This window comes from Protomyctophum bolini, assembly GCF_963924005.1.
Source record: "Protomyctophum bolini genome assembly, chromosome: 19".
Classification (NCBI taxonomy): Eukaryota; Metazoa; Chordata; class Actinopteri; order Myctophiformes; family Myctophidae; genus Protomyctophum; species Protomyctophum bolini.
The window spans coordinates 14,863,181-14,889,873 of record NC_137880.1 but is presented as its reverse complement, the minus strand read 5'-3'; the positions used below and the strand labels follow the sequence as shown (position 1 = coordinate 14,889,873).

At 41.8% G+C, this 26,693-nt stretch overlaps 1 protein-coding gene across 1 annotated transcript; it reads left to right on the top strand.

The window, feature by feature from the left end:
• Window positions 1-8,225: 8,225 nt before the first annotated feature.
• Window positions 8,226-25,367, top strand: ufl1 (UFM1-specific ligase 1). Its single transcript, XM_080790867.1, has 20 exons — window positions 8,226-8,240; window positions 12,835-13,032; window positions 14,466-14,611; window positions 15,026-15,054; window positions 15,269-15,366; window positions 15,883-15,997; window positions 16,654-16,790; window positions 16,896-16,954; window positions 17,177-17,323; window positions 17,755-17,930; window positions 18,828-19,007; window positions 19,369-19,495; window positions 19,879-20,004; window positions 20,594-20,714; window positions 20,935-21,101; window positions 21,728-21,858; window positions 22,193-22,273; window positions 22,364-22,449; window positions 22,787-22,967; window positions 24,513-25,367. The coding sequence occupies exons 2-20, from the start codon at window positions 12,956-12,958 to the stop codon at window positions 24,726-24,728; spliced, it is 2,400 nt and encodes a 799-aa protein (XP_080646993.1). The 5' UTR covers window positions 8,226-8,240; window positions 12,835-12,955; the 3' UTR covers window positions 24,729-25,367.
• Window positions 25,368-26,693: the final 1,326 nt, after the last annotated feature.

Genomic DNA, 26,693 nt, shown 5'->3' with positions numbered 1-26,693 from the left:
TTCCTCAGTACTGTTTTAGACAGAGCTTTTCTTTAACCTCTTTGAGAGACAGCTAGGTCTCTATCACGCATTAGTTCATCCTTGAACAGCCTACTCTATTAGAGAGTGTCCTCCGGTAGTATTTTAATTAAAGTTACCTTATCATGGGCCTTTACGGATTATGAATCTGTCCTCAACCAAAGATATTCCTCATTGAGGAAAAACACAGTTGAAGAATCCTCAACTGTGTTGGTATTGGTATTATGAAGTTAGAACTGTTATGACATCTGTTGAGTTGCCTGAAAGTAGATTCATGGCTTGTAGTCTACTGCCCCCTGGAGTACACTTAGGTGCACTACAACATGCACTACAAGAATGCATTACATGGCTTAAAAGCTTACTCTTCAGTCTTCACAGTCAGATTGTAACTTTACCACTTTCAAAATTAAAATCGCAATTACATGTCATTTATTGCATGATGTACCCTACATGAAAATGTAAAATTACATATAATGAAAGGATCTGCCAGACTGCAACCTGTGAAGCGAATTGATGCCAATTGATGCCTCACGCCTTTCCGTACTGCCACAGTCTATGGACACATAGTGCGGTTGGGTCTCTCGTTAGAAAATCACGAGTTTCATTCATACGAGTGTCGTTTCAACTCGTTTGAATCAAACACCGTTTTAAACAACTGATAAGCTTTCAATAATCATGGCAGCTGCATGGGAAGAGATCCGACACCTTGCTGCAGACTTCCAGAGAGCACAGTTCACCGACACTGTGCAGAGGTAATGCAAAAACAACCACATACACACACACGCACGCACACACACACACACACACACACACACAGATGTGTCGGCTAATGCTAACGTGTTCAGGATTAACTGAATCAGACAAGAATAAAAGCAAGCAATAATATAATTCCGAAACTTGTTCGCTTGTAAATCAGAGAGCGACACCGCCATGCCCAGAGCCTGGCCATGCCATACGACCCCAGAGTACTGTACGTAGTACACACAGTGTGTACTACATCACTTCCTTCCACACTCCAGTCTGACATTATGCCATTTCGTTGCTGTCGGGTGGACACCAGCCGCAAGCAACGCGATTGCAATACCAACTCTTGACAGCACATTCAAACAAACAAACAAACAAGTAAACAAACTATGTTAAACTCAACTCACCAATAACGTTGCAGCTGCAGAAAGCTTGGGTTATCCTCCTTGTATCTGCCAAGTTTGTTTCATAGAAATCCACCGTATACAAACATGTTCTTTCTGCAGTGTAAATCTTTTCACAATATTTTGATTGTTTTAGTCTTTTGAATAACACGCCATTTAGTCTTAGTCCTATTTAGTCTTCTGAAAAACCTTAGTCAACTAAATTAACACTGACTTTCTTGTCAAGACATTCCGTACAGTACAGGTGATAATTTTACTAAATGTTTGGATTGGAAGTGCTCTGTTGAAGCACGAGCAGCCATATTGGACGAAAACTTATAGCCTCTTCCTTCCTTCCCAGGTGTTACCAATGATTACTAATGAAGGCTCTAGCTGTTCTGGTCAAGCAGATAGTGCTGATATGGTAGTTGGCTTGTACTAGAAACACTCTGCTACACCATACCTCCTTTATAACTCTATGCACCATATCATAGTCATAGTCTGGTAGCCAACAGGGTTCTTTTGTTCAAAGTGGGAAATTTGGCGTAGCCTATATATATATTTTTTTTTTTATTGGCCTAAAATATTGTTACATTCATGAATCCGCCTGCTGTCATGATTGAGCAATTTCTTTGATAGGGGGTTATATACATGTGACCATTAACAACCTATAAGGCAAAAAAAATCTAAATTTCATTGAATGTGATTCTGAATTCATTCCAAGCATTAGTTTAGCACAAAAAACACCCCATGGGCTCAAAACAGCCATAGCCACAAATGTGCTGACCTCATCACAATTGCGATGACGGCTATGGCCGTTTTTAAAGGGCTTTTAAAAAATATATATATACCAAATTTCCCACTCAATCCAAATTACCCCCCCCCCCCCCCCCCAAAGGCACCATTAGTACATTTGTACACTATTTGATTCCATTTGTAAACTCAAAGTTTACAAGCTCATATCTACAAGCTCATAATGCCTCGCGACACATTTGTGAGTGGCTATTTTCACTACTTCTAGCAGGGCATTTATGAAAAAATTAAAAGATACGGAGATCATCTGGAGATACGAGGTTTCTATCTGACAGCAACAATTATGTTCACTCGCATCTATTCAGCTATTGTAGTGTCAGTAATAACACTTTATGCATTTGAACAATTCCAACAGGTTGTCTGAGAGGAACTGCATTGAAATCATTGCAAATTGGTCCAGGACAAGAAACCGGATGTGGTACACACACTTGATGGGAAAGAGTACATCACCCCAGCCCAGATCAACAGGGATATCAGAGATGAGCTGTACATCCATGGAGGTCAGTTCAACCTGTATATCAGTACCATAATGTTCCTGCCATCTGTAGCCTTGGATCAAGACAGTCTGAAGACTCACCTCTTAGTTCAGACTACGGAGCTCGTTACTGTAGCAATTACCCTAGCCTTGACGACCTTACAGGCTTATGCAAAGGCTAAAATGTAATTTAGATGGCATGTTATGTAGACAGATGCCAGGTTGTTATTGACTATGCCCTAGGGCAGGGTTGCGGAGCGCCCCCTTGTGCTTTTAATCAGCTGTTTTTTCTGTGAATACAGGTGTACATTGAGAGTTTGTCCATTGGTGTGCCTGGGACATGAAAGCATTTCCTGGAGAAAAATAATACTTTCTGTTTTCGCAGGGCGTGTCAACATCGTCGATCTCCAGCAGGTGCGTTCAAGAAGACTATTTTCTTAGACTAGTTAACATGCTGTATTGCTGTTGAAGGCCTTTTTGCTAATCAAAATCAGTGAGCAGCTGTTTTCACATTATGCAATCACATGCCAAAAACAGATGTATACCGTACTATTCTTACACTGTAATGTCTTGACTAAAAGTAAAACCTCCCATAAACCATGTCATGATCCTTACCTCTACAGATCATCAACGTGGACTTGGTCCATGTTGAAAATAGAGCAAACGACATAGCAAAATCTGAAAGAGGTGTCCGCCTTGTGTTGGGCCAACTCATAGATAAGTAAGTATAAGGTGGTTCATGTTTGCTCTCATTATGAACACATAATGCATGTTAGAAATGTATATTGGTTCAAATCGAACCAAAGCTGCAAACACTAAGATGTTATGCACGTTTTAAATTTGGGAATCTTATTGCTTTTGCAATTGCTTTTGCATTCATTAGAGCTTCTTGCATGTGATTATTATAATTTGATTAATTTTTACTAGGTAGATATTTGTATATGAAGGCCTTAACAGGGACAGGGTGACACAAATTAGCCTCGGCTAGAAACCCCACACACAATGCAATGGTTTCATGATTTTATAACATGATACATAGTTTTCTGTATTGTCAAATAAATACAATAAATGTGTGATGATGCTCTTTATAAATCGGTGATGGACAGCATGGTTAAAAACATGACATCATTGACCATTCTGTAATAACTAAATAAATACCAGATTAGACTATAATCATAAATGGTGCATACTGCATAGTGCATAGCCTTGTAACTTTTACTGAAAGTATTCATCTTATGTTGTTCACTGTAGTACTTACCTGGACAGCTTAGCAGAGGAGGTGAATGACAAACTACAAGGGGCCGGTTTTATAAATATTTCTGATCTCTGTAAAAGCTATGACCTTCCAGGGGATTTTCTGACAGAGGTGAGTCACTCTTAAATCACACAATAAAAAGAAATAATCTTGGAATATATCTCATGGAATAAAATGAACCTGACAATATTTACTTAATACACAATAATTTTGCAGCCATTTTATAATTACATTTCAATGGGAAGCTTAAAAAGCAATTATTTGATGATTGAAGGCTGCAGATTTAATCAGTGCTTTCTGGGGAAGCTTTCAGAATACCCGTTGAACATATGTACAAAAGCATATGTATGCAAAAATAAGTGTTACAACTTTACTACATTTTAGTTATTTGAACTATTATGTGCATCAGTAGGCCCAATAAATCATGAAAAAGGTTGCACTGCACTAACTAATTTGGTGCTGCTCTTCTCTCTCCCCGACTTAGCCAATTTTGCCGAGCTGTCTGTCAGTGGAGGATGGCGTGACGCTGATTAACCAGGCCATGCGGAACGCCAGTGTGCAGTCCTCTGCCAGGGTGCTGGCAGACACGGTGGTCGTCAGCGAGAAGTTCATCAACAACTTCCTTTCTCTGTTTGATGAGGCCATGCAGCTTAAAGCGCAAATGGTACGGCTTTCCTTTTCAATATGGATTACAGGTGACATTTAACCACTTAAACGCAATATCATTTGTTGACCAGGGATCCCCAGTCTTTTCCCCTCTACACCAAATCTCTTTGGCAACTACCAGCACATTGTGAGACTGTAGATTGACTATTTTAGGCGAATGTCTGGCAATTCCTTTAGACATTCAACCACTAGATGTCACACTTTTACAACACCTCTGTTACATACAGTACAGTATACTATTATTGGCAGCACAGGTCTACAATCATGTTGTGTGCAATATTGTAGGTGGCTGCCTTGCAAGAATATATTTAGCTTTATTTACCTAATGATTATCCACTGAAAAGCTTTTTATCTATTGAATATACAAATAGCCATGTCGGTAATGTTTTAGCGCTGTGCTGTTTCAGGAAGTCAAGAATAACCCAGTGTTTCTGGTAACTGAAGAAGATCTGAAGCGAACATCCATGATGACAGAAGTCACTGGTCCTTCTAGAAAGGAAAAGGCAGAGCGCAGGAAGAAGACAACAGGTTAGCTAAAAACCTTTTTAGTACAGAAACGCACACATATTCTCAGTCACATGGCACAGTATTTGATTGAAGGGGCGGCGGTGGCTCAGGGGTAGAGTGCCTGGATGGGAGTGCCTGGATGGGAACCGCAAGGTTGCCAGTTCGAACCCGGGCTCCCCCAGAGTTACTGTCGAAGTGTCACAGACACTGTCACAGACACTGAACCCCTAATTGCTCCCGGTGTGCTAGTTGGTGCCTTGCATGGTTTCCGCTGCCATCGGTGTGTGAATGGGTGAATGTAATGCACAATCTATGTAAAGCGCCTTGGATAAAGGCGCTATATAAATGCACAAAAATATATAAATGCACAAAATTGATTAAAAGCAAATCAACAAACCTTTTTTTTGTCTGTTATCAACACCAACCTTTAAGTAATAAATAATAAAACTGTTCTCAAATCTGGAGAGCAGTCTGATAATGAACAACCCCAAATGCAGTATTGTGTCCGGTGTCATCACCAGGTCACATTTTGGTACCAGGATTGGGGTTATCATTTTTTTTAATAGATTAGACAGACTTGTGAAGTGCATAAATAACTGTAGTGGTATCGGGCGGCCCAGTGCTGGAGAGGATCTGAGAAGGTGACGGCAGCCTGGAATTCCTGTGGAGAGCCAGTGCCCGGACCGCTCATCCACACGCCACTGAGGGAGGGAGAAGATCATCGTAGAAGACCAAACTCAATCTGCAGCGCTGCAAGTGACTGAGTGAGTCAAGTCTGCACAGAGACATTCCACCATGTCTGCCAGGAAGAGGAGACGAGACAGGAGACGGGAGAAGGAGACAACAACAATGGAGGAGACAACTGAGGAGACCACGTCAGCGGAGGACGCTAGGAAGAAGAGACCACTCCTGTTGAGCAGTTGCAAACCCAGCTTTCTGAACTGAGTAAGAAACATGATACTGCCATGGAAGCAATTGCCACTTTAACTGCCTAGAGAGCGTCAGATTGAGCCCTTTAGTGGCGACCCAGACAAAGATGGTCGCTCAGTGGAGGAATTCATTGAGGAAGTAGATCGTGTAATCAGGACCAGGTCAAGGTTGATTTAATTTTACCTGCCTGTTTAAAGGAAAGTGTGCATGATAGCATGGGGCACCAAGGAATAGAAAGAACACAGGACCTTCTTAAACAGATTCCCAGATTCTACGTTTGGCCCTGAAACTACAACGGCAGTGAGAGATCAATTCATTGAAGAGAAAATTGAGAAGAGAAAAAAATAAAGATCTAAAGGGTCCATTTCCCGTGCCACGGGTTACAAATCACTCATGGCTTCCTGTGAGGTTAGGTTAGGGATAGTGTTAGTAATGGTCGGACTAACGGGAGGTCGGACCAATGCCACAATACCCTGGAAGCCCGAGCGGAGTCTCTCCAGATGACGTGATGATTTCCAATTCAAAAGACCTAAGACTTTTTTTTTAATGCCTAAAATATGAAAAAGTAAAACATTTTGAAAATAGCCCATCTACAAGCTCACAACGCCTCTGCGAGGGGGCGTTGTGAATAAATAACTTTTTAAACATAAGCCATTACTTACAATAGTACTAAATGGAGTACTCAATCATGAGTTGATTATACGCGCTGAAGGCGCCAGTCCTGGACCCCGACATGGATTGATTCGATTGTGTCATTGTCAGCCGAATCTGGGAGTTCATTAGCAGCATTTCCAGGATTTGTCATCACATACTCCTTCAGGAAGATGTATGCCTGCCCTTGCATGACAAATATGCGCACGACACGCACCGCCTGCCAGGCTTGCTGAGCATTAACCTGCAAATAAGAAACAAGATTCATGTTAGTATTGATATAAAATTGTTATTATTCATGTCATGTTTATGAGTTGAATACATAGGACCCGAATGGATCGCAACTTGAGAACTGTTTTTGATGCTATGCAGTATGCAGGGCTCCGGACTAACTTTTTCACAGCTATTCTGTAGTTAGCTTTAGGCTGGATGTAAACACACCCGACAACCACCGTTGGGAATTCTCTTGGGAGATAGAAAGGGCGAAGTGACAGGGTTAACATCTCAATGTTAGGTGTACAGACTGTGTTGTGGACCTTGATGTTATTACACCACCTGTTGTTGACGTAGATGCAGACCCCTCCGCCACTGTCCCTTGTCCGACTGACCCGTCCTGTCCGCCCGTATGATGGTGAATCCATCCAGACTGACATCGGAGTCCCGTATGGTCTCATTGAGCCAGGTTTCAGTCAAGGCGATGACACAGGCTGTAGCCTACTTACCAGATTGCTTCTGTGATCACTGATTGGTGGTCTTTTTCCTCAGCTGCAGCCAGAACTTCTCGAAGTTTGACTTCAGTCAATGTCTGAAGCTCAATGTTGTCAGAACGTGCCACAGCCATGTTGACAGCTAGTGTATTCAGTCTATCACGGTCGTAGACTACTTGTGTGCTTTCTTCAGACAGCCTGGGCAGAATCTCTCACTCTTTCTCTATTCCTCAGCCGACTCTGGGAGTTCATCATCATCATATCCAGGATTTGTCATCACATACTAGCGCATTTCGGTGGCCCGCTCATGTGAGGCAGCGACGTGTTCCAGTGTGGTCTCAAGTGAGGCTGCGACCCGTCCCAGGGTGGTCTCCAGCATGTGGAACCCCCCTGCTGCATGTCCAGGAACGGGCGATCCTCGTCACTGGACAGTGCTCGACGGGGTCCCCGCCTGAGACGACTCCCTGTGCGCTAGTGTGTTTCTTCCGGAACGGCGGGAACGCCTGGATGAGAGGACAACTACGGGAAGTAACAAGGGACAAAGTCATAAGCGTAATTCAATTATTCATTTTGTACGGTCTATGAATTCAATCATATAGTATTAAGTTAGTTCTCCTTCCATCCACTTGCATTAAGTTGCTCAAAAGCCTTAGAGTATACCGGTATATGAATTCATATATACTCAAAGCTCTCCCCCCGCGTCTGCTGGCTCCGACTGGCTTCACAGTTTACACTACAGCTTCAGTCAGAGATTATAACTTTTCACTTTCACATCGCAATTACATGTCATTCATTAATCATTGCATGATGTAGCCTACATGAAAATATAAAATTTACATGAATAAACACGTAAATGAATAAGCTCAATGAATTGTGTGAAGACTGGACCCCATCAGCAGCCTGGTTTCTACATACTCTAGTCTGAGGGGTTTATAGAGCCCGCCTACTGAACACAGTTTCCGCATCCGCTGAAGAACCAAACCGGATCTGCGAGTTTGCAACCTGTGAAACGAATTTATGCCAGAACTGAACCTCACGCCTTTCCGTACTACGTCACTGAATGTTGACGTGTGTTAGCCACAGTCTGTCTAGTGATATGGCCACGGCTCCGTCTTATGAGCTAATTTAGAACTTCCTGTCTGAGAGCTAGCTAATTTAAGACATCCGGTTGCCTTCAGAATAAGATAAGGTTATTTAATTCGTTAATTAAATAATTATTACATTACATTATTAGTATTATTATTACATTACAGTTATTGTAAAGACACACATTATGTTTCTGTGTAAAAATAAGTAATTAAATAACATAAAAAAGTTATCTAAATGGATAAATGCTATTCACTGGAGTGCATGGACTTTATAAAGTGGACACTGGACAAAAGACGGCTCCGCGAGGCAACTATCTGGACATACCCACGCGTTCGGGGAGATGTCCTCTACCACACCCCACTCTCCGCTAAGCGGGAGAGGTGTAAAATTCAGAGCAGCAGAGCTTCTACTGGGGTCAATGCAAAAAAAATACCGTTTCCGGACCCAGACTGGACACTGGACAAAAGACGGCTCCGCGAGGCAACTATCTGGACATACCCACGCGTTCGGGGAGATGTCCTCTACCACCCCACAGTCTCCGCTAAGCGGGAGAGGTGTAAAATTCACAGCAGCAGAGCTTCTACTGGGGTCAATGCAAAAAAATGTACCGTTTCTGGACCCAGAATGGACACTGGACAAAAGACGGCTCCGCGAGGCAACTATCTGGACATACCCACGCGTTCGGGGAGATGTCCTCTACCACCCCACAGTCTCCGCTAAGCGGGAGAGGTGTAAAATTCAGAGCAGCAGAGCTTCTACTGGGGTCAATGCAAAAAAAAATACCGTTTCCGGACCCAGAATGGACACTGGACAAAAGACGGCTCCGCGAGGCAACTATCTGGACATACCCACGTGTTCAGGGAGATGTCCTCTACCACACCCCACTCTCCGCTAAGCGGGAGAGGTGTAAAATTCAGAGCAGCAGACCTTCTATTGGGGTCAACACTCAAAAAAGTGCCGTTTCCAGACCCAGAATGGACACTGGACAAAGAGGCCTCCGCGAGGCAACTATCTGGACATACCCACGCGTCCGGGGAGATGTCCTCTACCACCCCACAGTCTCCGCTAAGCGGGAGAGGTGTAAAATTCACAGCAGCAGAGCTTCTACTGGGGTCAATGCAAAAAAAATACCGTTTCCGGACCCAGACTGGACACTGGACAAAAGACGGCTCCGCGAGGCAACTATCTGGACATACCCACGCGTTCGGGGAGATGTCCTCTACCACCCCACAGTCTCCGCTAAGCGGGAGAGGTGTAAAATTCACAGCAGCAGAGCTTCTACTGGGGTCAATGCAAAAAAAATACCGTTTCCGGACCCAGACTGGACACTGGACAAAAGACGGCTCCGCGAGGCAACTATCTCAATCTCAATTATGCGTGTTTATCCACTACTTGCAATCATGAGCCATTGACACAGGGGATTTTATATACTGAAAAGAATAGCAGTGTTCATGTGCAGCCTATAAAGCCTGAAAAGAATAGCAGTGTTCATGTGCAGGAAGACAGCACTAGTGTAGATGAATCACATTTAAATCAAACCAACAGTGTTCATGTGCAGCCTATAAAGCCTGAAAAGAATAGCAGTGTTCATGTGCAGGAAGACAGCACTAGTGTAGATGAATCACATTTAAATCAAACCAACAGTGTTCATGTGCAGCCTATAAAGCCTGAAAAGAATAGCAGTGTTCATGTGCAGGAAGACAGCACTAGTGTAGATGAATCACATTTAAATCAAACCAGCAGTGTTCATGTGCCTATAAAGCCAGTTGTTGTGCACCACGCATTTCATGAGAGCACTGTACATAATCATTCTGTACAGACTCTGAGTCTAGATGCTGTAGAAATAGATCACTCGTATAGCACTGTACAGAATCAGTCTGTACAGACTCTGAGTCTAGATGCTGTAGAAATAGATCACTCGTATAGCACTGTACAGACTCTGAGTCTAGATGCTGTAGAAATAGATCACTCGTATAGCACTGTACATCAGTCTGTACAGACTCTGAGTCTAGATGATGGTACTGTTCAGAGTGTCATGGGACTATCTAGTGCTACATTAGGACCCTTCAAACACAGTGCCATTGAACCTACTACCTTTACTTTGAAGTCTTCAGAATGGGACACTGTAAACTCCTTAAGAGTCAAAGGAAATAAATATTTTAAGATGTATGAATGGCAAGAGCTGTTTGCCAGCAAAGTCAAGGAATCGAATCCATACTGTATAATCCGTTTTGTTAATCACTACTTTTCTACCGCTGTCGTTAGAAAATCAAGCAAGCCATGTCTGACAATCATTGGCGCCTGTCGGCATACTTCATGTGAGATGACCTTTAAAATACATCTCTATTCATTCGAAGACGGCATATTTCATATAGCTTACACTGGCAACATACATCACACAAAGGACAAATTGAGAGGTAGATATATTAGAAGCACAGAGCGTGCAAACTTGGGTAGAAAAATGAAGAACCGATTTGCACATAATGCTTACATTGAGGCAGTGAACAATGCAGACCCAAGGTCTTTAATAGCTGGAAATCGTAGTGGAGTTGGCAAAGACACTTCTTTGTACAGGCAGGTCAAATATGAACAGCGGAAACTAGGATGGAAGGATAACAGTGAGATCAAAGCTTTGATGGACCTTAAAAAAGAATGGGAGGATAAAGACACAGACAGTGTTGTTGTAAAAGGATTCATTCAAGTTATTAAAGTTAGTCCCCTTAAGGTTATATGTTTTAGTGAAGCAGGAGTGAAACTGTGGCACAATGCGACCGCACAATGTGCCGCATCATGGGATGCCACAGGGGGGATCATTAAGACTAAACTAACAGAGAAAAGGATTTTGTATTATGAAATTATAGTAAGTTCATTTAATTCATCAACTCCTGTTGCATTCATGATCTCTGAAGAACATACTCAATCGGCTATAGAGGAACTACTCACACAATTGAGATGCAAAGAGAAGGAGATATTTGGTACAAACACAACACCGATTCAGATTAATAGTGACAGGTCCATAGTGCTTTTAAAAGCCAGTATGCGTATCTTCAATCAAGATAGCATGAGTATGTACTTGTTACGCTGCTGGAGAATAGTGGTAGGAAAGGCAGATAACAAAGATTTAGATTTCTGTACCATAAGGGCATGTAAAAGTCATTTGATGAAACAGGCAAGTCACATTTGCAAACAACAATACATACACAGCGGAGACTGGGGTGTGGTACAGGACATCTCCCTGAACACGTGGGTATGTCCAGATAGTTGCCTCGCGGAGCCGTCTTTTGTCCAGTGTCCATTCTGGGTCCGGAAACGGTAATTTTTTTTGCATTGACCACAGTAGAAGCTCTGCTGCTGTGAATTTTACACCTCTCCCGCTTAGCGGAGACTGGGGTGTGGTACAGGACATCTCCCTGAACACGTGGGTATGTCCAGATAGTTGCCTCGCGGACCCGTCTTTTGTCCAGTGTCCATTCTGGGTCCGGAAACGGTTAATTTTTTTGCATTGACCACAGTAGAAGCTCTGCTGCTGTGAATTTTACACCTCTCCCGCTTAGCGGAGACTGTGGGGTGGTAGAGGACATCTCCCCGGACGCGTGGGTATGTCCAGATAGTTGCCTCGCGGAGCCGTCTTTTGTCCAGTGTCCATTCTGGGTCCGGAAACGGTAATTTTTTTGCATTGACCCCAGTAGAAGGGCTCCAGCTGTGAATTTTACACCTCTCCCGCTTAGCGGAGACTGGGGTGTGGTACAGGACATCTCCCTGAACACGTGGGTATGTCCAGATAGTTGCCTCGCGGAGCCGTCTTTTGTCCAGTGTCCATTATGGGTCCGGAAACGGTAATTTTTTTTGCATTGACCACAGTAGAAGCTCTGCTGCTGTGAATTTTACACCTCTCACGCTTAGCGGAGACTGTGGGGTGGTAGAGGACATCTCCCCGGACGCGTGGGTATGTCCAGATAGTTGCCTCGCGGAGCCGTCTTTTGTCCAGTGTCCATTCTGGGTCCGGAAACGGTATTTTTTTTGCATTGACCCCAGTAGAAGCTCTGCTGCTGTGAATTTTACACCTCTCCCGCTTAGCGGAGACTGTGGGGTGGTAGAGGACATCTCCCCGGACGCGTGGGTATGTCCAGATAGTTGCCTCGCGGAGCCGTCTTTTGTCCAGTGTCCATTCTGGGTCCGGAAACGGTACATTTTTTTGCATTGACCCCAGTAGAAGCTCTGCTGCTGTGAATTTTACACCTCTCCCGCTTAGCGGAGAGTGGGGTGTGGTAGAGGACATCTCCCCGGACGCGTGGGTATGTCCAGATAGTTGCCTCGCGGAGCCGTCTTTTGTCCAGTGTCCACTTTATGAAGTCCATGCACTCCAGTGAATAGCATTTATCCATTTAGATAACTTTATTATTATTATTATTATTATTTAATTACTTGTTTTTACACAGAAACATAATGTGTGTCTTACAGCATCATTTAAATGCTTAATTTGTAGTTTTAATGTGCAAATCAAACTTTTTTTCAATACTCTAGAGGTACTCTTATTTTGAAGAGATCGTCCACCGGAAGCCTTAAATTAGCTCACTAGATTAGCTCACTAGACAGTGCCTATGGCCACACAGTGCAGTTGGGTCTCTCGTTAGAAAATCACGAGTTTCATTCATACGAATGTCGTTTGAATCATTATCAAACACCGTTTTAAACAACTGATAAGCGTTAAATAATCATGGCAGATGCGTGGGAAGAGATCCGACGCCTTGCTGCTGACTTCCAGAGAGCACAGTTCACTGACACTGTGCAGAGGTAATGCAAAAACAACCACATACACACAGATGTGTCTGGGCTAATGCTAACGTGTTCAGGATTAACTGAGTCAGACACGAATAAAAGCAAGCAATAATATTATAAATCCGAAACATGTTCGCTTGTAAATCAGCGAGCGACACCGCCGTGCCCAGAGCCTGGCCATGCTATACTGCCAATGCATACGACCCCACTGTAGTACAGTGTGTACTATAGTACTACATCACTTCCTTCCACACTCCAGTCTGACATATGCCATTTCGTTGCTGTCGGACGGGTGGACACCAGCCGCAAGCAACGCTGCTATTTTTATATATCTGGCAGTTGCGATTGCAATACCAACTCTTGACAGCACATTCAATCAAACAAACTATGTTAAACTCAACTCACCAACATTGCAGCTGCATAGAAAGCTTGGATTATCCTCTTTGTATCTGCCAAGTTTGTTTCTTAAAAATCCACCGTTACTTTCTGCAGTGTTCATTTTTTCACTATTTTAGTCCTATTTAGTCTTCTGAAAAATCTTAGTCGACTTAGTCTTTAGTCTTAGTCAACACAAATTAACACTGACTTTCTGTACAGTACAGGAGGTGATAATCTTTCTAAATGTTCGAGTTTGGGTTGGAACTATAGAGTATAATATATATACTCTAAGCCGGTTTAGAAGTGCTCTGTTGGAGGCAAGCACGAGCAGCCATATTGGACGAAAACTTATAGCCTCTTCCTTCCTTCCCAGGTGTTACCAATGATTACTAATGAAGGCTCTAGCTGTTCTGGTCGAACAAATAGTGCTGATATAGTTGGCTTATGTGGAAACACTCTGCTACACCATACCTCCTTTATAACTCTATATGTACCATATATCATAGTCATAGTCTGGTAACCAGACTAGTAACTTTAGTTCAAAGTGGGAAATTTGGTATATATATTTTTTTTATTGGCCTAAAATATTGTCTATGTTACACATACATTCATGAATCCACCTGCTGACCGGCTGTCATCATTGAGCAATTTCTTTTATAGGGGGTTATATACATGTGGCCATTAACAACCTATAAGGCAAAACATTCTAAATTCCATTAAGTAGCATGCATGTGACATTCATTCCAAGCATTAGTTTTGCACAAAAAACACCCCCCAACAAAATGCACCAAATAGTACACTATTTGATTCCATTTGTACACTCAAAGTTATAGGGTCCTTTAAAATAAAAAAGTTTGAGAACCACACAAATTCTGAAATAGTGAATCGAATATACAAGAGTGGCTATTTTCACTACTTCTAGTAGGCCATTTATGAGGGAAAAAAACAGTTGAAATATGGAGATACAAGGTTTCTATCCGACAGCAATGATTATGTTTACTCGTGTCTATTCAGCTATTGCAGTGTCAGTATTAGTAATAACACTTTATGCATTTGAACAATTCCAACAGGTTGTCTGAGAGGAACTGCATTGAAATCATTGCAAAGTTGGTCCAGGACAAGAAACTGGATGTGGTACACACACTTGATGGGAAAGAGTACATCACCCCAGCCCAGATCAACAGGGATATCAGAGATGAGCTGTACATCCATGGAGGTCAGTTCAACCTGTATATCAGTACCATAATGTTCCTGCCATCTGTAGCCTTGGATCAAGACAGTCTGAAGACTCACCTCTTCAGACTACGGAGCTCGTTACTGTAGCAATTACCCTAGCCTTGACGACCTTACAGGCTTATGCAAAGGTTAAAATGTAATTTTGATGGCATGTTATGTAGACAGATGCCAGGTCGGACTCGTTATTGACTATGCCCTAGGGCCTAGAAAAAACTTTTAACTTGGCATGTCAGTCGTCGCAGTCAAATAATAGCCAATCTACAAGCTCTTAATCTTTTAATCAGCTGTTTTTTCTGTGAATACAGGTGTACCTTTGTCTATTGGTGTGCCTGGGACATGAAAGCATTTTTGAAAACCTGTAGAAAAAGAATAATAAGACTTTCTGTTTTCGCAGGGCGTGTCAACATCGTCGATCTCCAGCAGGTGCGTTCAAGAAGACTATTTTCTTAGACTAGTTAACATGCTGTACTGTATTGCTGTTGAAGGCCTTTTTGCTAATCAAAATCTGAGAGCAGCAGTTTTCACATTATGCAATCACATGCCAAAAACAGATGTATACCGTACTATTCTTACACTGTAATGTCTTGACTAAAAGTAAAACCTCCCATAAACCATGTCATGATCCTTCCCTCTACAGAGTATCAACGTGGATTTGGTCCATGTTGAAAATAGAGCAAACGACATAGCAAAATCTGAAAGAGGTGTCCGCCTTGTGTTGGGCCAACTCATAGATAAGTAAGTATAAGGTGGTTCATGTTTGCTCTTATTATGAACACATACTGCATGTTAGAAATGTATATTGGTTCAAATCGAACCAAAGCTGTGAACACTAAGATGTTATGCACGTTTTAAATTTGGGAATCTTATTGCTTTTGCAATTCATTAATTAGAGCTTCTTGCATGTGATTATTATAATTTGATTAATTTTTACTAGGTAGATATTTGTATATGAAGGCCTTAACAGGGACAGGGTGACACAAATTAGCCTCGGCTAGAAACCCCACACACAATGCAATGGTTTCATGATTTTATAACATGATACATAGTTTTCTGTATTGTCAAATAAATACAATAAATGTGTCATGATGCTCTTTATAAATCGGTGATGGACAGCATGGTTAACAACATGACATCATTGACCATTCTGTAATAACTAAATAAATACCAGATTAGACTATAATCATAAATGGTGCATACTGCATAGCCTTGTAACTTTTACTGAAAGTATTCATCTTATGTTGTTCACTGTAGTACTTACCTGGACAGCTTAGCAGAGGAGGTGAATGACAAACTACAAGGGGCCGGTTTTATAAATATTTCCGATCTCTGTAAAAGCTATGACCTTCCAGGGGATTTTCTGACAGAGGTGAGTCACTCTTAAATCACACAATAAAAAGAAATAATCTTGGAATATATCTCATGGAATAAAATGAACCTGACAATATTTACTTAATACACAATATTGGTACAAGTATCCCTGTAATTCTGCAGCCATTTTATAATTACGTTTCAATGGGAAGCTTAAAAAGTAATTATTTGATGATTGAAGGCTGCAGATTTAATCGGTGCTTTCTGGGGAAGCTTTCAGAATACCTGTTGAACATATAAAAGCATATGTATGCAAAAATAAGTGTTACAACTTTGCTTCATTTAAGTTATTTGAACTTATGTGCATCAGTAGGCCTAATAAATCAGGTAATAAGAATGCACCGTTGTTTTTGCATCTACACCCAGAATCACAGTTGGAAATGGAAATGTGTATTGTAATATTGGTATTCTAATGATTGATTTGAACTATTGGATATTGGATAAAATGTAAATGTCGTGCATCGCTATTTTGAAAGTAAGCTTTGGTTAAATATTCACCCAGATCTTATGCTAAATCATAGTACGGTTTGATACTCCACTGATACCCCTTGGCTTCCTAAAAAGACTACTTTAAACGAGTAGTTTAAACTTTTAACGAAATCGTCTTGAGAAATGAGAACATGTGTAATGGTATGTTTTTACTTTATATGGTAGGAGTTGTCAAGACGTATGGGCCCAGGGAAGCTGATCCAGGGGGAAATGGACCAGTACAACAGGGGTGTCATATTTACACAAGCGTTTGTAGCGCGACACAAGGCACGCATCAGTGGGCTTTTCAGTGCAATCACTCGGTATGCCCCCAAACATCTCCTAAGCATAATTAGAGCATTATTTACTTACTTAATTATGTTCTAAACTGAATCCCCTGCTGCTGCTTTTGTTCTTGTATTCTCAAGGCCAACACCTGTCAGCACCATGATTGGAACGTTTGGATTTCAGGAACATCTTCTGTATTGTAAGCAGTTCTATCATTCTTAATTATTGATTCAGTCGCAACGTAGCATATGATACACAGTATTTTATTCATAGCCTGCTGTGGGTACGGTTGGGATCCTTTGTATGCAATTGTATAGCAGAGCTGCATACCATACCAGCTCCGACAGTGTGATAAAGCTGGTCCGTTTACGCATCCCAACCCTGGCTGTGTGTAATAACGCTGCTTCTGTGCTTTTGCCAGCTGTCTTGGAGGAGCTGGTGAACACTGGACGTCTTAAAGGTGCAGTGGTTGGAGGCCGCCAGGACAAGGCTGTGTACATTCCTGACATTTACTCCAAAACACAGAATGCATGGGTGGACTCCTTCCTTAAGCAGAACGGATATCTGGGTACTCCTTCATTTATTTAATATGCTTTCAATATTACGTGTATGGGCATTGGATTTTTTATTGTATTTCGTTTACTTAATGACAATACACAATAAAATCATCAGTGTTAAATATGACTGTGAGTGAGGGTATACATTTAGAAAATAGCATATCTACAAGCTCAGCGTGTTGCATGGCAATGTGGTGTGATCTATTGGTCCTATGACTAATAACTTGAACCCCAGTTTGCCTATTCATGCCAAAAAGCAGCTCTACAAGCTCACTGTGTCGCCTGCCGATGCGTTCGTTATGAGCTTTGCAGATGGATTATGTTTCACTATTCGTCATATGACTAAGTGTATAGGCTTTAAGAGATTACCACCGAGGATTTTACTGTGTGACAAAAGCTTGGGCCGGAAATCCACCTAACTCTTCTTGGTGATTCCATGCAGAGTTTGACGCATTGGTCCGGTTGGGGATCCCTGACCCAGCGGGCTACATTAAGAAGCGCTACAAATCCAGCAAGCTGTTGTTCCTGCGAGCAGCCTGTGTGGGCCAGGCCTTGGTAGACCAGGTGGAGGCCTCGGTGGAGGAAGCAGTCAACTCAGCCACGTGGGCTGATATCCAGGTGCTTATATACCGCCCTTCTACTCTTAAATTAACGTTTTACACAAATTGCTTTTAACGGCATGGCACTGCAAGGGGCTAGCCATCTATAAGAGGGTCGGTGACGACGGTGAGCCTGTGTGCCTGTGTACGTGTGCAGAGCTTAAAACCTACACCTACACTACAGTATATACAGTACATTGTTGACTGGGGAACTGGGTTGTCCATGGTTGTACATGGTCATCTCCTTTTTTGCCCTCTACTCCATTTTCTACAAGCTGACATTTTGTGAGCTTGAAGATCTACTATTTTCACAGAATATTTGTCTATTTATGTCCACAACGGGGATGCTATAGGGTTTGTGTCGTTAACATTAAAACGATACATAAATAATATGAAGCAGGTTACAAATCAGACATAGTCTTCATTCTGAATAGACATTCTTTACATTCTCAGACACTAACTCAGTGGTTCTCAACCAGTGGTCTGGTGACCACCAGTGGTCCTTGGCGAACCAAATTGACCCTTATAGATCTTTAACTCTTGAGAGCCTAAAATGAAACCAAATGGATCCATGCTGGTACATTTGGTTAAATTGTTGTTGATTGAAATTCTTTAATAGGAATAACCCCTTGAGATGTACTGTAGCATCTCGTTTTGAGGGGGTCCAATTGATAAGCATCTGCATTACTTCATTTACAAGACGTCTACACAATTGGAGAATGTAGAAGAATTGTTATTTTGACTAATGTTTGCCTGTGCATGGAATTATGGACAAAATCGTATCCAAAGAAAATATATATATGTCTGAGAAACTAAATCTCATCAAATGGTGGTCTGTGGCTCAAATGACCTTGATATGAAAAAGGTTGCACTGCACTAACTCATTTGGTGCTGCTTTTCTCTCTCCCCGACTTAGCCAATTTTGCCGAGCTGTCTGTCAGTGGAGGATGGCGTGATGCTGATCAACCAGGCCATGAGGAACACCAGTGTGCAGTCCTCTGCCAGGGTGCTGGCAGACACGGTGGTCGTCAGCGAGAAGTTCATCAACAACTGCCTTTCTCTGTTTGATGAGGCCATGCAGCTTAAAGCGCAAATGGTACGGCTTTCCTTTTCAATATGGATTACAGGTGACATTTAACAACTTAAACTTAAAATAATTTGTTGACCGGGGATCCCCAGACATATGTACTAATCTACCAGCTCACACCAGCATTGTGAGCCTGTAGATTGACTATTTTAGGCGAATGTCTGGCAATCACTTCAATTACTAGACCTGCTACATTAAAAGTAGCTAAAGAAGCGCTAGACAACATTCAACCACTAGATGTCGCACTTTACAACACCTCTTGTTAATATTGTAGGTGGCTGCCTTGCAAGAATATATTTTGCTATATTTACCTAATGATTATCCACTGAAATAGCCATGTCGGTGATGTTTTAGCGCTGTGCTGTTTCAGGAAGTCAAGAATAACCCAGTGTTTCTGGTAACTGAAGAAGATCTGAAGCGAACATCCATGATGACAGAAGTCACTGGTCCTTCTAGAAAGGAAAAGAAAGAGGCAGAGCGCAGGAAGAAGACAACAGGTTAGCTAAAAACCTTTTTAGGGCAGAAGTACAGAAACGCACACATATTCTCAGTCACATGGCACAGTATTTGATTTTTTTACTATTTAAACCCAATATACTTTGTAGTATGACACATAGTTAAAGTTGCTATATTTCCAAAATGGGCAATGCCAGTTTCAAAGTGGTTATGTGTGAATATTAGAACATTTTTCTTAAACATTAAACAACCAAATAGACACTATAGATACGTTAGTTACTTATGTATTGTACACAGTACTGCTGTGTAATTTCTTTACAGTATGTACTGTAGATCAGAACGATGTTACTTGCATCCAAGATGAACCATCATTGTGTTGATAGTTTCCATCCTTCATGCACTACGTTGTCTTCCTGGTTCCCAGAGGGTAGTGGCAGTGTGAAAGCTGGCGGGGGAGGCAACGCCAGAGAGTTCCGGATACGCAAAACCAAGAAGAAGGGAGGGAGGAGGGATGAAGACAGCGACGAAGAAACCGGACCTGCCCAACAAAGTATGGTTACTTATTATGGCCACAGTGTACTTGTGGACATGGAGGTCCTAGTTATTTTTACTTGGCCCTCTTCTAAATCTCTTCAGTGAATAATAGACAATCTACAAGCTCACAGCACATTGCAATGCGCGTTATTTTCGCTGAACGTTTGGCTATTATTATGACATGCCCACAATGGGTTGCTATAATGGGGCTTAAATTCACTGTATCCACTACAATTTTTTTTGGACAAGATTTCGATTCATATCAAATATGCATCATGTCACACATCTGTTTTGACATCCTGTGCCGAATTTAACACAGAATTTAACACTGATCTGCTGCTGATGGGGAATACTCTGTTTTTGCGTTTATGTGTATACGACTATACGGAGATCATCAAGTTCATGTGGAAAGTTCTTGTTTAATTGTCTCTGTTTAGAAAAGTATCCGTATGCGTATAGTCGAGGCCTAAACCCTCTGATTTAACAAGAGCTTAATTGCTGGTTGGTTAAAGATCCCTCTCTGGGTTATTTAACTGTTTTTTGTAAGTCTGAAGGTAAATGTAGCTCCCTTGAGACCAATTAGTTTAGCCTTACTCTTTCCCTAGATCGTGGTAAACAGACTGAAGTCCTTTTTATGACCTTGGAGGAAATAGTGGGCATCTTAGAAGAGCGACTGAGTGACTCCCCTGAAGAAATTCTTTCTGAGCTGGCGGAACATTTAGTAAGGTAATATAGATTGCTGAAATAAATAAAATACATATACATAATACTATTTGACTCCACCTCTCCTTCACATTTTACTCTTTCTTTCTTTCAACCTTTATTTAAATCCTTTATTTTACCACCCGACAGTAGTCCTTATATTTACGAAAAGTACAATAGAAAGATGGCAAGACATTTGTTTCCCAAACCACCTTCTAACATGGAAGCATGTCTTCCACCACAGGCCTTTGACCAAAGCTTACCAGGAGGTGGTGCGGTCAGTGTTCATGTCCTCCACTAGCTCTCCATCAGGAGCCAACAAGAAGAAAAGCATGAAAGACCTCCAGGAGGAGATCACCAGCCTCTACAACAACATCCGCCTCTTTGAAAAAGGCACCAAGTTCTTCTCAGGTGCAGTAAGCATTAGCATCTGCCTGCCACTGGTGTGGACACATAGGTCACCGCTGTTGAACACCGGTTCACCACTGAGCTATAATGCATTTACAACACATCCGAACTGTTTTTTGCCCCTTAGATAGCACTTTTTGTTGACTTGTAGGCATTTTATACAGACTTATAGCATGTGATGTAGACAGCACTAGAATTGCATTGTATGTAGTCATATCACTTTATAGTATAGTATAGTATATACCGGTATGTATAGTTTCATTAGAGAGATTACACTGTTACGTTCTTAGCTTACGCATGTTTCATGAAAACTATTACTATGTGATGTATTGCCATGCTTTTTTGTTCTTGCTTAATGTAAGTCGCTCTGGATTAAGAGCGTCTGCTAAATGCCTAAATTGTAAATTGCACATTGTGAGCTTGTAGGCTATTTTCAAATAACTTATAATAACAGATAGGGCTCAACTGGTTCATGTTTGTAATACTAATCCAAAGTAAGTAGTAACTAGTGTCAAGTAATTGTAGTGGTTCTGAAAAATGGAAATACTCAACTAAAGTACAAGCACCTCTAAATTGTACCTAAAGTATTAGTAACCACTGATTAAACCTGATCCACTTTGATCTGGCAGATGAAACCCAGGTCCTTATCGCCAAGCACGTTCTGAAAACCGTGTGCACCGATGTCACCAACATCCTGGTCAACTTCCTGGCTGCTGAGCTGATGATGTCAGTGGAGAGTTCCAGCTCCATCACCAGTGAGGTCTGTTTGTCCCCCAGAGGCCCATACATTAATTAAGACCTAAATCAGCTGTTCTTCTCACACTTTCAAGACTTTTCTAAATAATATTAAAAAAATAGCAGATGTACAAGCTTGCAGAGCGACACAAAGTGACACGCTGTGAGCTTGTAGACCTATAGTTTTTAAAGCAAACGCATAAATGTATTAATGAGTTTAATAACCCTGTCATCCCTATTTTGGGCTGCTCGGAGCGGCATGCGGTCCTCGCTCTAGAGTTTGCACTCCTCCCGTTCACGCTCGGCTCACATGCTCTGATTGTAAGTCTCATTGAATTCCCCATCTGTCGTCCTTTAAGGCTAGAGTGAAGATATTGGGAAAGCTACCAGACGAAACCAAAGGACCTCTTATGAAGCTGCACAACTGCCTGAATGGAAAAGTAAGTTGATTTCTGTCAACAGATGGTCTGTATTTCTTTCACTTTTTTTATCTTTTATGTATAAATGTATTTATTTATTTACCTTCACAGATTATTGAAGACTTTTTAACCAACGTTGAAACTTCAGCTGATGTGTGTGGCTTCATGCTGAAGAAGGGAGACAAGAAAAGGGACAGGTAATATATAATTATGTTATGTATATAAGCTACTGTTCAGCATAAATACAGGATGCTGTTCTAACAGACAATGTTGTCATCAATACATGCCTGTTCACATTGCCATACAGTATATCATACATAATCATTGGCTATTGGTTATTCCATTAATGGCCCCAGCAAATCACTGTTTGTAGTAACATAGAGATGCTTGGGAAAAATGTCTGACAATGTTCTACAATTTAATTATTTTAATTATTATTATTTTAAACGGTGCTCTCTTTATAAAAATGTAACGTTTTTTAAAGAGGGGCCCTTCACAGATTTTGACAACAATGTTCATGTGTGCCGTCTTCAGACAGGCCTTGTTTGTGCACCGCCAAGCGCTGACGGAGCAGTTGAAAGAGACAGAAGACCCGGCCCTGGCTCTCCACCTGACCAGCGTTCTGCTCTTCCAGGCCAGCACCAACTGCATGCTCCATGCACCAGGACGCTGTGTGCCTCAAGTCATCGGCACACTCACCGGACGCATACCACCGGTACTACTGCCATGAACCTAATCACTCTGAATACATAAACGGATTAGTAGCTAACATGGTTTGACAACAACAGTTCTCTCTCTCTCTCATTCAGAGTTATGGTAGTTAGATGTTTGAGAACCGCCAGTATAGCAATTGTATAGCAGAATAAACCGTTTCCACATCTCAACCCTAGCTGTGTGTAATAAGCTGGGTTTGAATTGAAACCACGTGATCACAAGGAAGCATTCAACAACCACCAGTCAACATAGTAGAAAGTGGGGGGGGGGATGTGTCAAACCCTGGTCTGAGTGAAGGTAGTGTAGGCCAAAATTGGCACTGAACCAGTTCTCAAAATGCTCAAAATGGCAAAAATAGCAGGCAGTCTTTTCTATGCAAAAAAACAATCCGTTTTTATTCACCTTTTGAGTGTCCACATGAAATGGTTGTTACAAGAAATACACAAAATAAGTATTTACATTCACTGGCCTGGTTGGCTCTATAGGTCTATTCTCCTGCCTGGGCAGTCCTACATTGACTCCTGTGCAGTGGCAGGTCCCCCTCTTAAAAAGGCCAGGCCCCTCCCATGGACCAAACCAACCCAGGATTTATTCCACAATCTAACCAGTGGCTTCACAATGTCCAGAGACATCACAGTTCATTCATAATACATTTTAGAGTCACATAATACACAATATAAATTATCTCCATAATATAATTAAACATGTCTCTATATACAAAATCAAGTTGGTGTGTTCCCCACACAAACCCAGTTAGTATGCTCCCTACCCTGGAGCCAATTAGCAATCAATCATCAATCTTACAATATAGTGTCAAACTAATACCACCCCAAGATAAAATAACACAGGAAACTCATTGTAGTCTGATAAATACAGACAGTGGCAGGGTTAACTGCCACAGGATGTCAAAAGAGAAATCGGCTGACGGCAAGAGGCTATACCCTGCAATGACACGCATTATCTCAACATCATTAGAGTGACTAGAGTCGTACAAAAAATGTATACATCATGGTTTGAAAGTATGCACCAAATGGTGTACAGTATGTGTATGATATAATGTACGAACTGGAAATGTATGAACTGGACATTTATAGATTTAAAAACCTCACATAATGCTGTATGGTGCTTGAATAACTCATGGATTGGAGAACCTCAGAAACATGGTGGTAGACATACACACCTCAGCTTAAGTGTATGGAACTGTTTGTAGGGTGGGGTGTGAGATAAAAAAGGTTTTATCAATATCATATGAGATATATTGCCTGGGAAAACAGGCAAAACATTATACAAGCTCACAACGCATTGCAAGGTTGTTTTATGTTCGTCACAATATAATATAATATCGATACCAAGGTAAAGAAATATTGTGCTATTTGATTTTGTCTATCGCCCAGCCCCATTTGATTGTAATGTAAACATAACTGACCAGTTATCAGAAAAGGCAAGATATCGCCACCATGTGGCGGTTTGTAATGATTGCGTTTCCAAGGTTGTTTCCAAGGTTGCCGAGTTCCAGCACTGAAACGTGTGTCTCCATGTGTTTCAGGAACAGCACCAGCTGCTGTCTCGCTATCAGAGCCTGGTGGTGAAACAGCTGGTGGCCCTGGGCCAGGGCGGCGGGAAGAAGCAGGAGATGGGAGAGGATGACAATGCCGAGAAGGACGAGGAGGCCCAGGTGATCCGCAGCGAGCTCAAGTCCCTGACGCCTGAACTGAAGGACCTTGTTCTGTTGCCGAGGAAGACGTCAGTGAACGAAGACTGACATCACGTCACGATGGGCAACGGAATGTGATTGTTGATTTATAAATGGATGTTGGGTTTGATCCCGACATGAGCGATTGTGTTCTACTAAATACTGCTGACAGTAGCAGTTTATGTTGTAGTTTTAAAGTGATTTTGTACTTTGGTAGAACCTTGGGTTATATAGGTACCTGGACAAGTTTAAATATGGTCATCGGAATCAGATGTAAAGGTACCTTGACCAAGCTCAGAAATATGACAGTACTTAGTTGACCAGATCGTTAGATTGCGACTACCCTTGTTGCATTTAATTCCGTGTCTCTGCCTTTCGCTTCCAGTGTTTAAACTAAAATAAATAGATTGTGAATATTTCTGATTTTTATCATAGCCAGGTAGCTATATAAGAGCATAACTATTTACACGCACCTCGACAGTGGGCCAATAAAGTAAGCATTATTTTGGTAAAGGTTTACTTTATTGAAAAAAGGTAGCTATATAACCCAAGATTATAGCAGCCATCACTTCAAGAAAATCCTCTCACATGGCCATCTTTTTCTGTTATTTAACATCGTTCCTGCAATGTCTCCTGAAACGTAATAAAACAAATATATAATTTCAAACCTGAATTTATTCTCAAAAAGACAGTTTTCCCTCCTTTCCAATATTGTCGAGACCTGAGTGTGCATGCAAAGTCTTATATCTATTATCTACCCTTGCCCTTTTACAGTCTATGCCAGTGATACTCAACCTCAGGCCCGCGGGACCATTATGACTGGCCCACCAATGAAAATCTAAAAAAAAGAAGAAGAAAAATCTGGAAAATGAAATAAAAATAAATAAATCTGAATGAAGTTATCTTTTATTATTATAAGTAATACTATTAGAGTTGTACTATTACTCGAACGAAAATAAAAGCTTGGGGGGGGGGGGGGGGTGCAATGCAAATGAAAGACATATACTGTGTATCCCTATTCCCTGACATAATTTTATAGCTAAACGGACAGAATTCTATTTTATTTGAATGATGAAACCCAGCTGCCATTAATAGTTGGAAATGGAAATGGGAATGGAAATTGCGGAAATGGTGGAAATTGCGGAAATGCGGAAATGGAAATTGCGGAAATGGTAATTGCGGAAATGGAAATTGAGGAAATGGAAATTGAGGAAATTGCGGAAATGGAAATTGCGGAAATTGCGGAAATGGTAATTGAGGAAATTGCTCTTCACTTATAGCTATCTATTTTCAGGTAGATTGTTTTATTTTACTCAGTCAGCCATATCACTACTCATTTTTTTCATGAAAAAGGTCATAGCTGGGTAATCTATTTTCAGGCAAATTGTGTTTATTGTATTTTATTTTACTCAGCCATAACAATTTATTTTCTGTTAACCAACTTGCTGGCTGGCAGGCAGGCAGACAGCTACTCATAGACAGATGTGTATTGTGTGAAATAATGTACACATAGGGTTTGTAAATACATCAAATATAAATATAATCCATTTCTAATGGATGCCTTGGCCTGGAAGAGAGGTCATCAGGTGGTCTCCAACCTTCTTAGAGTGTTTCAACCCTCAACCATATACACTCTCCAGTTGGCGGGTCAGCAGTGATTGGCCAAGTCACTGCCCCTCTCCTCCAGGCTTCCAGCTATAGAAAAGTCCACGGAGGGGCGCCCCGGGCGCAGCCACAACCGAGGCGCAACCAGCACCGGGAGGGAAGGCCACACCCAGCCAACAGGCTGTGGTTCGAAACCTGCCGGCCCGGTGCAGCAAACCAATGCGCCCAGGGCACCCCCGTGGACCCGCCCACTGTCCTTTCTCTGCTGCCAGAACTAACAGGAAGCTCTCTCTGCCTTGTGTGTTCTTGAGGGATATCAGGCACTGAGAGGTCTCTAGGACTATGGTTTGCCTCCTGCCTAGTGTCCTCCTACGTCTCACCAGACTGTTCGTCTGTGCGGTGTGCATGTGTCCGTCCTTGTCCACACTT

What these genes read in the sequence shown, in the direction of transcription:
- ufl1 (XM_080790867.1), top strand. Translation starts at nt 12,956, where the DNA reads ATGGCAGATGCGTGGGAAGAGATCCGACGCCTTGCTGCTGACTTCCAG. An exon ending in TTCACTGACACTGTGCAGAG is followed by an intron (nt 13,033 to 14,465) that starts GTAATGCAAAAA and finishes CAATTCCAACAG; the next exon opens with GTTGTCTGAGAGGAACTGCA. An exon ending in TCACCGGACGCATACCACCG is followed by an intron (nt 22,968 to 24,512) that starts GTACTACTGCCA and finishes CATGTGTTTCAG; the next exon opens with GAACAGCACCAGCTGCTGTC.